Genomic DNA, 12650 nt, shown 5'->3' with positions numbered 1-12650 from the left:
GTGTGGGCCCCTCTACCCCATTCCTTTTCTGTGTTTGGGGGCCTTTGGAATGATCAACGCACTGTCCAGTATTACTGACAGGATTTAGTTGGTGCCTATAAAAGTAGCAAATTTGGTACCCATCTTTATTCTGACCTACATCAATTTTTGTTTAGACAGAACTTACAGACCTGAAAGGCGGTTCATGACTTGAACCTTAGAGTCTAGAAACGAAAACCCACATTGAGTCTTCTGAACAGTTTGATCAACACCTTTGCTAAAAGTTACAAAGACAAATGAGATTGAAAAATCTTCAATGCAAACATGATGTACAATATAATCATGACTAAATATCTCTTATTTCCAGGTGGAGATTGCCCAGAAGCATCCTGACATCTATGCTGTCCCCCTGAAGACTGCCAAACTAGATGACAGTCGCCCACAGCCTATCGGGTAGGCTACATGTCATTCCACTGTTTCCCAGCTCCTATATAATGTTGTGTATTCTTTCAAATCATATGAAGAAGAATGGGAATTGACTGACAGTTAAGTTGATTGAGGATGTAGACAACAATCACTTGAGAAAAACAATATCATAAGTATGAGAATTGAAAAATAGAAAATAATTTATATTTGACATGATTACATTTGGATTATTTTCCCAGACAGAGTTCTGCTTCAAGGAAAACTATGAGGTATTTACCAAAGACCAAGTAGTAGAAAAATATTCCTTATTTCAACTACATACATTTTTTGATCGATTTGAAACATTTGATTCTAAAAAAATTAAATGAAATAGAGTCAATAAATAATAATTACTTCAAATTGATCATCAATGTGAAGTCAGGAGCACAGTACTGTGTATAAAAAAAATTAATACTGTATATAAAACACTTCAATACTATGTACAAAACACTTTATTAATGTATGTAAAACACTTCAGTACTGTTTATAAAACACTTCAATACTTTATATAAACACTTCAATACTGTATATAACACACTTCAATACTGCCTATAAAACACTTTAATACTGTATATAAGCACTTCAATATTGTATATAAAACACTTCTATTCTGTTTATAAAACACTTCAATAATGTGTGTAAAACACTTCAATACTGTTTATAAAACCCTTCAATACTGTATATGAAACACTTCAATAATGTGTCTAAAACACTTCAATACTGTGTATAAATCACGTCAATACTGTTTATAAAACACTTCAACACTGTGTTTAGAAAACTTCAACCTACACAACAAAAATAAATAAACCCTTTTGTTCTATATTAAACATGAGGAAGTCAGGAATAATGGCTACAATACCACTTTTTGTAGTGTGCCGCTTTTGAAGCATGATACTGTATGATACTGATCAAGCATATTCCACAATTTGAGCAGAACTGTGTGTCCGTGGAGAATGATTCAGTCTAGTTTCTTGTGTCCATCTCCAGTTCCAGCTCTTGTGCTGAGCCCCAAAGGTGTCCATCTCTCCAGGAGGGGAACTCTCTCCACCCCAGCAAGGAGTGGGAAGTGGAAGCCATGTCAGGGTACCACACCTCCAAGTCCCCGTACGAGGACACAGAACTGTAGGTTACCGTGCAGCCGCTGTGCCTGTCCTGAAGCTCTTGATACACCACACTGTCAAAAAAGATTTGACAGTAAATAAACTGGCAGCGTGGTACTATAAAAATAAGTTTACATTTATCATAATGCACTGAAAAAACAATGACCGGAGATTTTACAGTTTAACAAATGGCAGCTCAGTCTCCAAACTATTACTGTAAATGTTACGTTTTTTTTATTTTTACTGTAAATAGAAAAACAGTAAAATGCTGGCGATTAAGCTGGCAGAATTTTTACTGTAAAATATTTGGCCATTGTATTTGCAGTGCATTACTGTAAATGAAAAAAAACGGTACCACTCTTATTTTTACTGTAAAATTCTGCCAATTGTTTACGTTAAATCTACTGACTTTTTTACAGTGTGCTTACTATTCCTGCACATTCAGCTGCTACTTTTTTCTATTGTCACAACACTGTCTTCACTTCTTTCTCTTTGTCAAATATTAATGTTTTTTTAACGTACCTCCATAAGCTTGAAAGCCAAAACTGATTATTCAGGAACCACCCGTTTTTTGTGTTCTTTTATTTTCTGTCTATGCAACTCTTCAGCTTTTGCACGGCAGCTGAGCTTTGCCACACGTTTTGTCCTCACAAAGAGGACCTCAGCAACTTTTATATCAGCTTGCTCATTGCGGTCCTACTGTAATTGCTCGTAACTATCAACAAAGATTGCATATATATATATATATTATTACTTACAATATCATATATTTGCTAATATCTATCCCGCGTATATCGGAAATCAAGTGTTTATACTCTCATGTCTTTGCATCCTTCCTCCACGACAATGTATACATACCCTACCTATTTATCACCACACACAGTAGGAAGGGGATCCATATGCCTCCATTTATTGCGGTTTACGTGACAAATTTGGGAGGTGGACTATCAACTTCAGATGGCATTGAAGTGTTCCATCCATCCATGTTCTACCGCTTGTCCCTTTCGAGGTCACAGGGGTTGCTAGAGCCCATCTTTGAATATCTTAAAATGTGTTTTGTGGCAATTCTAACTTTGACCACAACATCAGTTGCTATATACTGTGCTTTTCATCCTTTTCAGCAGACTACATTGCAAAATGATTCCACCCAGGAATGGAGCCATGTGAATCCCTTCTGTACTGTACAAATATATATAGATATATATTAATTGAAGGAGGGAAAAAAAGCCATTGCTGGTCCCAGTGGCTGGTCCCATTTAGTCTCGTAACTAGAAAGAACAAATTATACACTTGGTTTTACACACTGGAATCTATGGAAATGTGCCTTTTACTTTGGTAGTCACATGAGGTTTTTGCTTGTCTTTCCAACAAACCTCTGCTGCTCTCTGCTACTGCTGCCAGGTGTTAAAGGAAACCAGGGAATGAGCAGCTGAGTTTACATGCACAAAATATCTCTTATCTGATCTCAACCTCTGTTTTCGGAATCCCACATCCATTGTTCATGTCAGGGGTGTCAAAACTTATGCCCTTGAGGGTTGCACACTGAAAAATTCAAGCATGCGGGGGCCATTGTGATATTTAATGGGGCTTGAGACTCTTGCAAGTATGCTAACTGTTCCCATTATAAGAAACTAATTGTGATTTGAAGCCAACCACCAAGACTGGATGCTCATGCACGCCGTTTGGTTCAGCTTAAACTCTGATGACATTTCTTTCTGTGCTCACCATATTACAGCCAAATCTTACGTATGACGTGTTTATATGAAATGTTTTTCAACTGTTCATTTGTGTCCATGTAAACATTTCACCAAATCCTTATTACAGTATTATTGTTGTTTATAATGTCATCTATCTAACAGCAGTAAGTATTATTACTACATTATTATTACAATACCTGGTCACATCAGCATCCTACGTAGAAGAGTGTTAATGATCAAAGAAAATAACAAAAATACAACACTGTTAAATGTCACGAGAATGCCTGTGCTTTTAGCTCAGTAGTCAAGACACCGGCGATCTGGGTTCTCTGTGCAGCAGGAAAAAAACAAGGCAGCCGAGAGAGAGAATACGCAATCGCTACACAAAGCAGAGCTGTCTGTGATTGACAGCAGTGAACACCAAACATTGGTGGCCCCTGATTAGCTGCAGACCCCTGATTAGCTGCGGGCCCCTGCGTGAGTCTGTGCAGTAAATAATTATGACCCTGGCTGTCATGTGCAAAGTCCATCATCAGCCAAATTTATAAAATTGATATCGTTTATCGCGTCACCCGAGTCATGACTAGACATAGGGCTTAGGAGAGTTTGGAGATAACCCTTGGTGAAATACCGAGTCATGACTAGAGATAGTGCTAAGGACAGTTTAGAGATAACACTTGGTGAAATACCGAGTCATGACTAGAGATAGTGCTAAGGAGAGTTTGGAGATAACACTTGGTGAAATACCGAGTCATGACTAGAGATAGTGCTAAGGACAGTTTAGAGATAACACTTGGTGAAATACCGAGTCATGACTAGAGATAGTGCTAAGGACAGTTTAAAGATAACATTTTTTGAAATACCGAGTCATGACTAGAGATAGTGCTAAGGACAGTTTGAAGATAACACTTGGTGAAATACCGAGTCATGACTAGAGATAGTGCTAAGGACAGTTTGGAGTTAACACTTTGTAAAATACCAAGTCATGACTAGAGATGTTGCTAAGGAGAGTTTGTAGACATCTTATAACACTTGGTCTTCTTGGTGAAATACATTGTTTATATTTGGAGTAGCTGTTATTGGAGAACGGAAATATTACAGAAGACTTAAGACAAATTGTTGCTGATGTTTCCCAACAAGAGTAGCATAGGATGGGGATGTGATCAGGTCTGAAGAGCATTTTTTTGTGTTTTTAGTTTCATTCTTATTTTATTTTTACTCCACACACTTTGTCCCGAGAGTGGTACGTGCAACCAATTGATTTGATTTTCAAGTCAACTCAACGCTGTAGACCATGGGTGTCAAACTGCTGACCCACACTTTGTAGCGCTGTATTTCACTTCACAGTGGATTGGAGTTAATAGTTACATGTATTTTGGTATTATTGAAGCCCGCTGGACAGGAAGTGCAATCATGCTGCAGACACAAAGAGGACAGCACAACAAACACACGTTTAGTGTCCCTTCAGGAATTCACGACAATTCACACAAATTCAACCAATCCATGCAAAGGATGCACGGCCTCCCGCTCACTTTTTTTCCAGTCAGCGTCTTTGTCACCAATCAGATTTGTGTCTGAGCAGCACTCAAATGTCAACCATCTAATCCAAATTTGTTTTTTTTTTTGTGTAGACCAAGCAGGAACAACAACCTGTAACAATATATCAACTTTCACTAATGTAGCTCAGACTTACTTCCTGTTCCTGTCTACACCGCTAAGCCATTGGGGTAATGTCGTATATCAACATTAAATGTACTTATATATTTACTATATTTGTGTGTGTGCGTGCGGGCGGGCGGCGGTGAGCTGAACATCTCGTGAGTTTGCGCATCGAGTTTGCTCATCATGTCAGTGCAGAGAGGAGACGCCCAAAATCTGCAGATTAAATGTGCATAGCTGCCACTGCCTTGGTTTAAAGATGTAAATACTTATTCACTGTCATGTCAAGCTAATATAACATCACTGCAACACCCCATTGTTCATGTTAATTAGATATGGTTCAGTAATAAATAACGTCACAACCCTCCATTTTTTTAAATCAAATTTGATACTCTTAACATTTATCAACGCACAACAACATTTATTAAAAACAACTAAGAATCAAAAGAAGAAAGGTAATCTGCCTTTTTAGTCATAATTATTTATATTATTTTTTTTTTTGTTACTTAAAAAACACTGTTGTAGAAATGGGACCCATAACCTCCCCGCTTGGCACTCAGCATCAAGGGTTGGAATTGGGGGTTAAATCACCAAAAATGATTCCCGGGCGCAACTCCGCTGCTGCCCACTGCTCCCCTTACCTCCCAGGGGGTGAACAAGGGAATGGGTCAAATGCAGAGGACAAATTTCACCACACCTAGTGTGTGTGTGTGACAATCATTATTATTATTGTATCGCTCCTACAGCGACCATTGCCATAAATTATGCAAATGAGGCAATGATGTCATCTAGCAACTTTTAGGACAGCCAATAGCTACTTTCTTTGCTGAGGAGTTGGCAACACTGATCAAACGGCTGATCAAACAAAAGAAGTCATCGTTATGGATCCACTAGCTGCGGAAGCTAGCTCTCCAAGCAGCTAAACAGACTCTATAATTCCCCTGTGACGTTTAAGTGAATTTACAAAACTGAAACAACACAAACACAATGCCGTTTTAAGTTAATAATACTAACATAGACGCTTGTAAATGTGTTAGCATATTATCTAATGCTAATAACGCTAGCTTGATGACATTACGATAGCACCTACAAATATGCATGAAAACAATCCTACAGACATCACACTTGGGACGGCCTAGTAAGAAGGAATTGTTTTAGTTATATTGTAACACTAACGCTGCTCGGAAAGAATCTTTTCAAGTAGGAAGGCTAGGAACGGTTATACTTCAGGTTCAAGACATGAAACAGGAAATACATTTTTAAACAGTTGTGTAGCACTTTTCATACATCTAAAATGTAGCACTAAGTGCTTCACATTTAAAAACACCAAAAAATTGTACTGTAGCTCCCGTTTTCAGCACAAGTTCAAACCGCACCACCCCAACACCACCACCCACACACACTTCTTTCTCTCTAGCACAGACATAATCAAAGTCATGTCATTACATATGTAGCTGAGCACCGAAGAACCTGAAGTGAGCAAACTCGTCCAAAAGATGGCGCCATAGCACAAACAATAACACCTTTTCAGTGTCTCTGTTGTTGTTCTATGAAAACTATTAGTTGAATGCAAAACATTATGGCCGCTTGCGAAGAAAAATCCATAAATTAGTCACCCCGTATTAAAAGCAGAGGGGTTCAAAGTGTGTGGAAAAGTAGTGGCTTATAGTCCAGAAAATATGGTATTCAACCTTTAATTATCCAGGTTTGAGGCAATTAAGAACAGATGTTCATTAGCAATGCTGACCTAGCAAAGAGGCAGCATTTACAGTACATGATGATAATCTGTCATTGTCTTTCATTTACCAACAAAAATGAGATCGCTCTCAACAGTTACCAGGTGCTCTTAACGTGAAGATACATGAAAGTTTAAGATGGACAAATACTTTTTAAGTGTAAGGAAAATGCCTCCAACTTAATATGGAATCCTTTGGTGTTTATTTTATTAGTTGTAATTCATTAAAGTAGCACAGTAATTTAATGATACGTTGTGCTTATGTGCTTTTACTGCCATCTTGTGTTTACTTTTAAGTCTGCGTTGAATAAAAGGAAGTATTAGTTTTCTTGGTTTCTGCGCTTTTTGAAGTTAAGATTAAAAGGAATGCTTGATGACAAATTCATAAAATCACGTTGACTTAAAGTTATCTAAAAACAAACAAAAAGTTTTGCAACTTTTGCAGTGTCTTTCTAAAACAGCTGGCTGTGAACTCGGCCACTTTTGTCCGCGACAATCAGGAAAAAAGTTTGCGAAATCCTGGAGGGACCACACAAAGAGCAACTTGAGAGTACCGGGGAACTCAACAGTGTCAACATATATTTTTTTACAATCCTAGTAATGAACATAATTTAGTCACTATATATGTTTTGGTCACATGATTGTCATTGGGGGCTTCACGGTGGCAGAGGGTTTAGCGCGTCTGCCTCACAATACGAAGGTCCTGAGTCGTCCTGGGTTCAATCCCGGGCTCGGGATCTTTCTGTGTGGAGTTTGCATGTCCTCCCCGTGAATGCGTGGGTTCCCTCCGGGTACTCCGGCTTCCTCCCACTTCCAAAGGCATGCACCTGGGGATAGGTTGATTGGCAACACTAAATTGGCCCTAGTGTGTGAATGTTGTCTGTCTATCTGTGTTGGCCCTGTGATGAGGTGGCGACTTGTCCAGGGTGAACCCCGCCTTCCGCCCGATTGTAGCTGAGATAGGCACCGGCGCCCCCCGCGACCCCAAGGGGAATAAGCGGTAAAAATGGATGGATGGATGGATGGATTGTCATTGGGACTTATTACCTCCCAACAGAACCAGTAGAACTGAGTTTGAGACCCGAGGGTATTGTTATCAGACCAACAATGTTACACAACATTTATTTTCTAACGTAGCAACTTCAATGTTGTGCTGGTGTATTAGGAACAGGTATTTAAGGATTGTTCAGCAGGAATGAGTATCAGGTCCAAATTGGTATTCCAACATCTTTCTGGGATGTTACAGGACTGCCCAAAAGTACTATTACTAATAAAGAATACTTTATTTTACACATGATCTTTGCTGCCAGTATTCAGTCTCTTCTCAATATGTTTACATTTAAACCTGTTTGAAGTGTTTGTCACCATCAGAGTTAAGTCGACAAATGTGTTACACTTGAAATGAAAACATGCATTGTACTCCTAAAACACCATAAAATATTCTAGTAAGATTTTGTTTTTATACCTGACCCTGTTTAGAATGGTATTTCATGACGACATTTCTCTAAGGCCCCTTAAACAGATGAAGGAAGTCTGCACGTTACAAAGTGAGACCTTACAAGTAGCTATGACCATTTAGGTGTTTTATATAACCAATCATTGATATTTTTATGATTTTCCAAATGAAGGAGAAACATGTTTATTATCATATTTTCCGGACTATGAGGCGCACTTAAAATCCTTTTTTTCCCCTCAAAACTCGACAGTGCGCCATATAATCCGGTGCGCCTAATGTACAGAATAATTCTGGTTTTGCTTACCGACCTTGAAGCAATTTTATTTGGTCCATGGTGTAATATTAAGTGTGACCAGTAGATGTCAGTCAAACAAAAGAGATAAGTTTAGACTGAAATATGGTATGACTGAAGTATCAATCAATCAATCAATCGATGTTTACTTATAGTAAACAACACAAACATTTTGAATGTTTCATTGAAAATATAGAACATTACACACGGTGCTCAAAAATCTATCAAAATGTTTTACTACGACTCTGGTAAGCTATGAAGCCGCACCGCTTGATGGATTATACTGTGCGAGTATAATACATCATAATAATACGAGTATTATTATGGTGTGTGTGTATAAGGTAAGACATATTGTCTGGCGTTTTGTTTCGCAGTATTATACAAAAGCAACTTACTTTCTGGTACCTGCTGATCTGTATTTAGGATGTGCATAAATCCTGAACAATTGTGTGATTCCGCCTTTGTAGTTCATGGCGACACCGTAGTCAATAAGCTTCTTGTTATGGGACATGCATCCTACGCTGTTCCCTTTTCTAATATAAAGTTCTTACTTGTATCTGTCAGTAAACGCGCCATGAAATCGCTAAAACAAACAGGTGTGGTGAGTTTATATTATTCACCCAGGGAACTTTAGTTGTTAGGAGTTCCGGTCGGACGGTTTTTCACTCGACACATTTCCGGTGTTGTCGTTTCCTGATGAGGAGATGCTGCTTCGTAAATGATTTAACTAAAGTCTGAATGTCATTAAAACAGTTAGCTCAATCTTTTGACTCTTCTTCCACTCCCATCTTTGCACGCTACACCACTACAACAAAGATGACAGGGAGAAAACACTGCCGGAGATGAGCCAGGTAAATAAGACCGCCCACAAACCGGCGCATCCTGAAGCGACTGTCAGAAAGAGGCTTGAAGATGATCTGTAAAACATAATCTATGCAACATTTTGATCAAAGAACCACCATTACATGTTATGTAGACCAAAAGGAAGTGTTTTATAACAATAATAATAATAATATCTCCTTAAATGCGCCCTATAAATATTTATGAAAAAATATTGAAAATAGACCATTCATCAGCGATGCGCCTTATAATTCCGTGCGCCCAATGGTCCAGAAAATACGGTAAATGTAAACATTTTTGTTTGAACTGGAAACTTCCTATGATTATAATCCCCTCAAACATCAAGAGAGAAAGAAAAGGAATGGTCAACCAGAAGTGTTAATGGAATATTCTCCCTCCTTTGAGGAAAATAGAACAAGTTACTAGTTTTGGTCTTGGTTCTGCTGGAAGAAGATCAAAACAATGTTTCTTATATAAGGGCACACACTTATTATTCTCCCCAGTAGTAATAGTGTCAGAAGGTACCAGGTGTAGTGGACAAGAATTTATGTGCGCTCAACACTTACGTCACACAGAGTAACTTTCAATTTCAGTCTTTGCCCAGGTGGACAAAAGTATGTGAGGAGGGGGACCATTTTATAGACGGCTCCTGACTTTAGACAGCTGGTTCTCCTCAACTGTGCGGGTATTGCTACGGTTCATGCGAGCTTACTCTCTTGTAGAATAAGATTATAATGGTAATAATAGATCAACATAGGATACAATCAAACAACACAATATAATCAATTGTCAAACTTCAATTCTAGTCATCTTTTTTAGACAGACTTAGAACAAAAGAATCTGGGAGGATTGCAAAAGGTCCCAATACAAGTATGGAACACACTCAATGTAAACAAAATCTAAAATACTCAGAGATGGGCAAGCTACTTGGAAAATGTAATATGCTAAATTACAAGTTACTCTCCATTAAATGTATCTTAACTACAAGTTACTCTCCCAAGTTACCCTCCATTGAATGTAGTTAAACTACGAGTCACTCTCCAATAAATGTAGCTAAGCTACACGTTACCCTCCATTAATGTAGCTAGGCTACAAATTACTCTCCGTTAAATGTAACGAAGCTACAAGTTACTCTCCATTAAATGTAGCTAAGCTACAAGTTACTCTCTGTTAAATGTAACTAAGCTATAAATTACCCTACATTAAATGTAGCTAAAGTACAAGTTACCCTCTATTAAATATAGTTAAGCTACAAATTACTCTCCATTTAATGTAGCTAAACTACAAGTTACTCTCCATTAAATGTAGCTAAACTACAAGTTACTCTGCATTTAATGTAGCTAAGCTTAAGTTACTCAACGTTAAATGTAACTAAGCTATAAATTACCCTACATTAAATGTAGCTAAAGTACAAGTTACCCTCTATTAAATGTAGCTAAGCTACAAATTACTCTCCATTAAATGTAGCTAAACTACAAGTTACTCTCCATTAAATGTTGCTAAACTACACGTTGCTTGCCATTAAATGTAGCTAAACTACAAGTTACTCTCCATTTAATATAGCTAAACTACAAGTTACTCTCCATTTAATGTAGCTGAGCTACAAGTTACTACAAGTTGTCGCTTTGATCTAAGCTACTAGCTACATTGGTCTAAAACTAGCCAGGCTACAGGAAAAGCTACTTGTTAAAAAAAAAAGTAGCTAAGATATGTTGTTTAGCTACATGTACAGTAGCTTGTGACTGCTCATCACTGAAAATAACATTGAACATTAAACAATAACTTCTTAAAATGAAGGTGCACAAATAAAGAATATGTAAGAAATGTTTAAGAAAGTGTAACAAAATAGTGCAAAGTGAAAATTTAAACATGGAGAAACCTGAGAACTATTTTCTGCAGGTTTAGTGCCAGAAAATTACAGCTGTGCTCTAAAGGGTGAGCGTGACTAAGGTGGTGTGGTATTACCGATCTTGGTGGGGACGAGCACCTTGCATCATTTACAGACCACATTGGTTTGACCACGGTCTGTTTGAAAACAATCCCCAAAAACTGCCATACTGTTGAGGTGACTTATCCTGTTTTATCCACAATTTCTTCATTTTTACTTTCTCTTCTCACTCCATGCAAACAATCAACCGTGAGACATCGAGATTACGCAACCAAAGAGATAGTTGATACTGTTTTCTGATTAGCTGTTACAATGATCAGTGACCACTTCCTGTATTACCAGAGAGCGAGTGTCTTTGTTCATGCAACCAACCTTGCTCTGCAAACTTCAGTTTCTTCCGACATAGAAAATAGATTGAAATGCGTTTTTAATTGATATCATATACGTGTCTACCACAATATATATTGATATCGTTGTATTGCCCAGTCCTATGTAGTACAGTAGAAGTACTACATGTACTTTTCACTGACTTGGATAAACAGTCAAATTGGATCATATTTGATTGATACACACATACGACGAGTATGCCTTATTGTTGTTGACATCATATTCTTGTTTTTATTTTCTTAATCCCTGAAACACTTAAGGAAGATGAGCTCAACTCATGTGAAAGACACACTTTATTGTGACATAATTTACTTTGAAAAACAACAAACATAACTTTCTCATCTGGCGCAATTACAGTTATTTGTGTTCGTGTCAAAACAAACACACATTAGTACTTAGGGATATTCATTTTGTTGGTTCTGTGACACGCCTCGAATAACTTGTCAAACTTGTATTGTAAAACAGAGCGGCGCGCTGAAATTAATCTAAATTATTTTAATGGCGCTTGACCCTCCAAAAACACCACAAATTTAAACTAACTTACGCATTAAAAATACTGTATGAAAAACAATACAATAGAATGTAGTACAAAGAAGTACAGTAATTTTACAAAGTAATGTAATGTACAGTAGTGGATTTCTATGGTCTTTCCTTCAACCGGTTCTCCGTCAAACAGCCCATCAGCAGCTTCTCAATATATTCATGGATAAATGTTCATCATTTTAACATCCTCAGCTGCCGTTATTGACTCATTCTGTTTCAGTTTGATGCAAATCAGCAGTGCTACGCTCCAAATGCTTCACCATGTCAGCTCGCTACACGTCATGTTTTTGATGATTTCTTTCTTTAATTCAATGAATACCATCCACTTCTTCACAGCACTGTCCTTCACACACAGTCTCATCACAACCGTGCATGGAAAAACCAAGTTATGTCCATCGCTAGCTAAAGGCTAATGCTAGCGAGTAAGAGCAGATGTTTTTGTCGGATCTTACAGGGTTCACTGTACGCCAACTAGTGGTGGGGAGGCTCCTAACACTATCTCGGGTTAGCTCCCAAGGTACTACTGTGTTATTCCTGTCATTTATGGAAAATACTGTTTGTCTTCATTCACTGTCCCAATTTGATGCAATAAAATGATTTCAAAAAGTA

The 12650-nt window shown here is 37.8% G+C and overlaps 1 protein-coding gene across 7 annotated transcripts in view; it reads left to right on the top strand.

Moving 5' to 3' along the window:
* LOC133556360 (tight junction protein ZO-2-like) overlaps nt 1-12650 on the top strand; it is a 148057-nt gene that overhangs the window by 127672 nt on the left and 7735 nt on the right. For 5 of the 7 annotated variants that reach the window (XM_061906202.1, XM_061906203.1, XM_061906204.1 and 2 more), the window contains 3 exons: nt 347-432; nt 1432-1566; nt 2666-7932. In XM_061906202.1, coding sequence (XP_061762186.1) covers nt 347-432; nt 1432-1566; nt 2666-2711 — 267 coding nt within the window. In that variant the 3' untranslated portion in view covers nt 2712-7932. Of the gene's footprint in view, nt 1-346; nt 433-1431; nt 1567-2665; nt 7933-12650 lie in introns of those variants that run through there. The other 2 variants (XM_061906199.1, XM_061906201.1) reach the window with 1 other exon arrangement.

This window comes from Nerophis ophidion, linkage group LG07, assembly GCF_033978795.1.
Source record: "Nerophis ophidion isolate RoL-2023_Sa linkage group LG07, RoL_Noph_v1.0, whole genome shotgun sequence".
Lineage (NCBI taxonomy): Eukaryota > Metazoa > Chordata > Actinopteri > Syngnathiformes > Syngnathidae > Nerophis > Nerophis ophidion.
The sequence above is the reverse complement of the archived record's forward strand: the minus strand, read 5'-3'. Positions and strand labels throughout refer to the sequence as shown.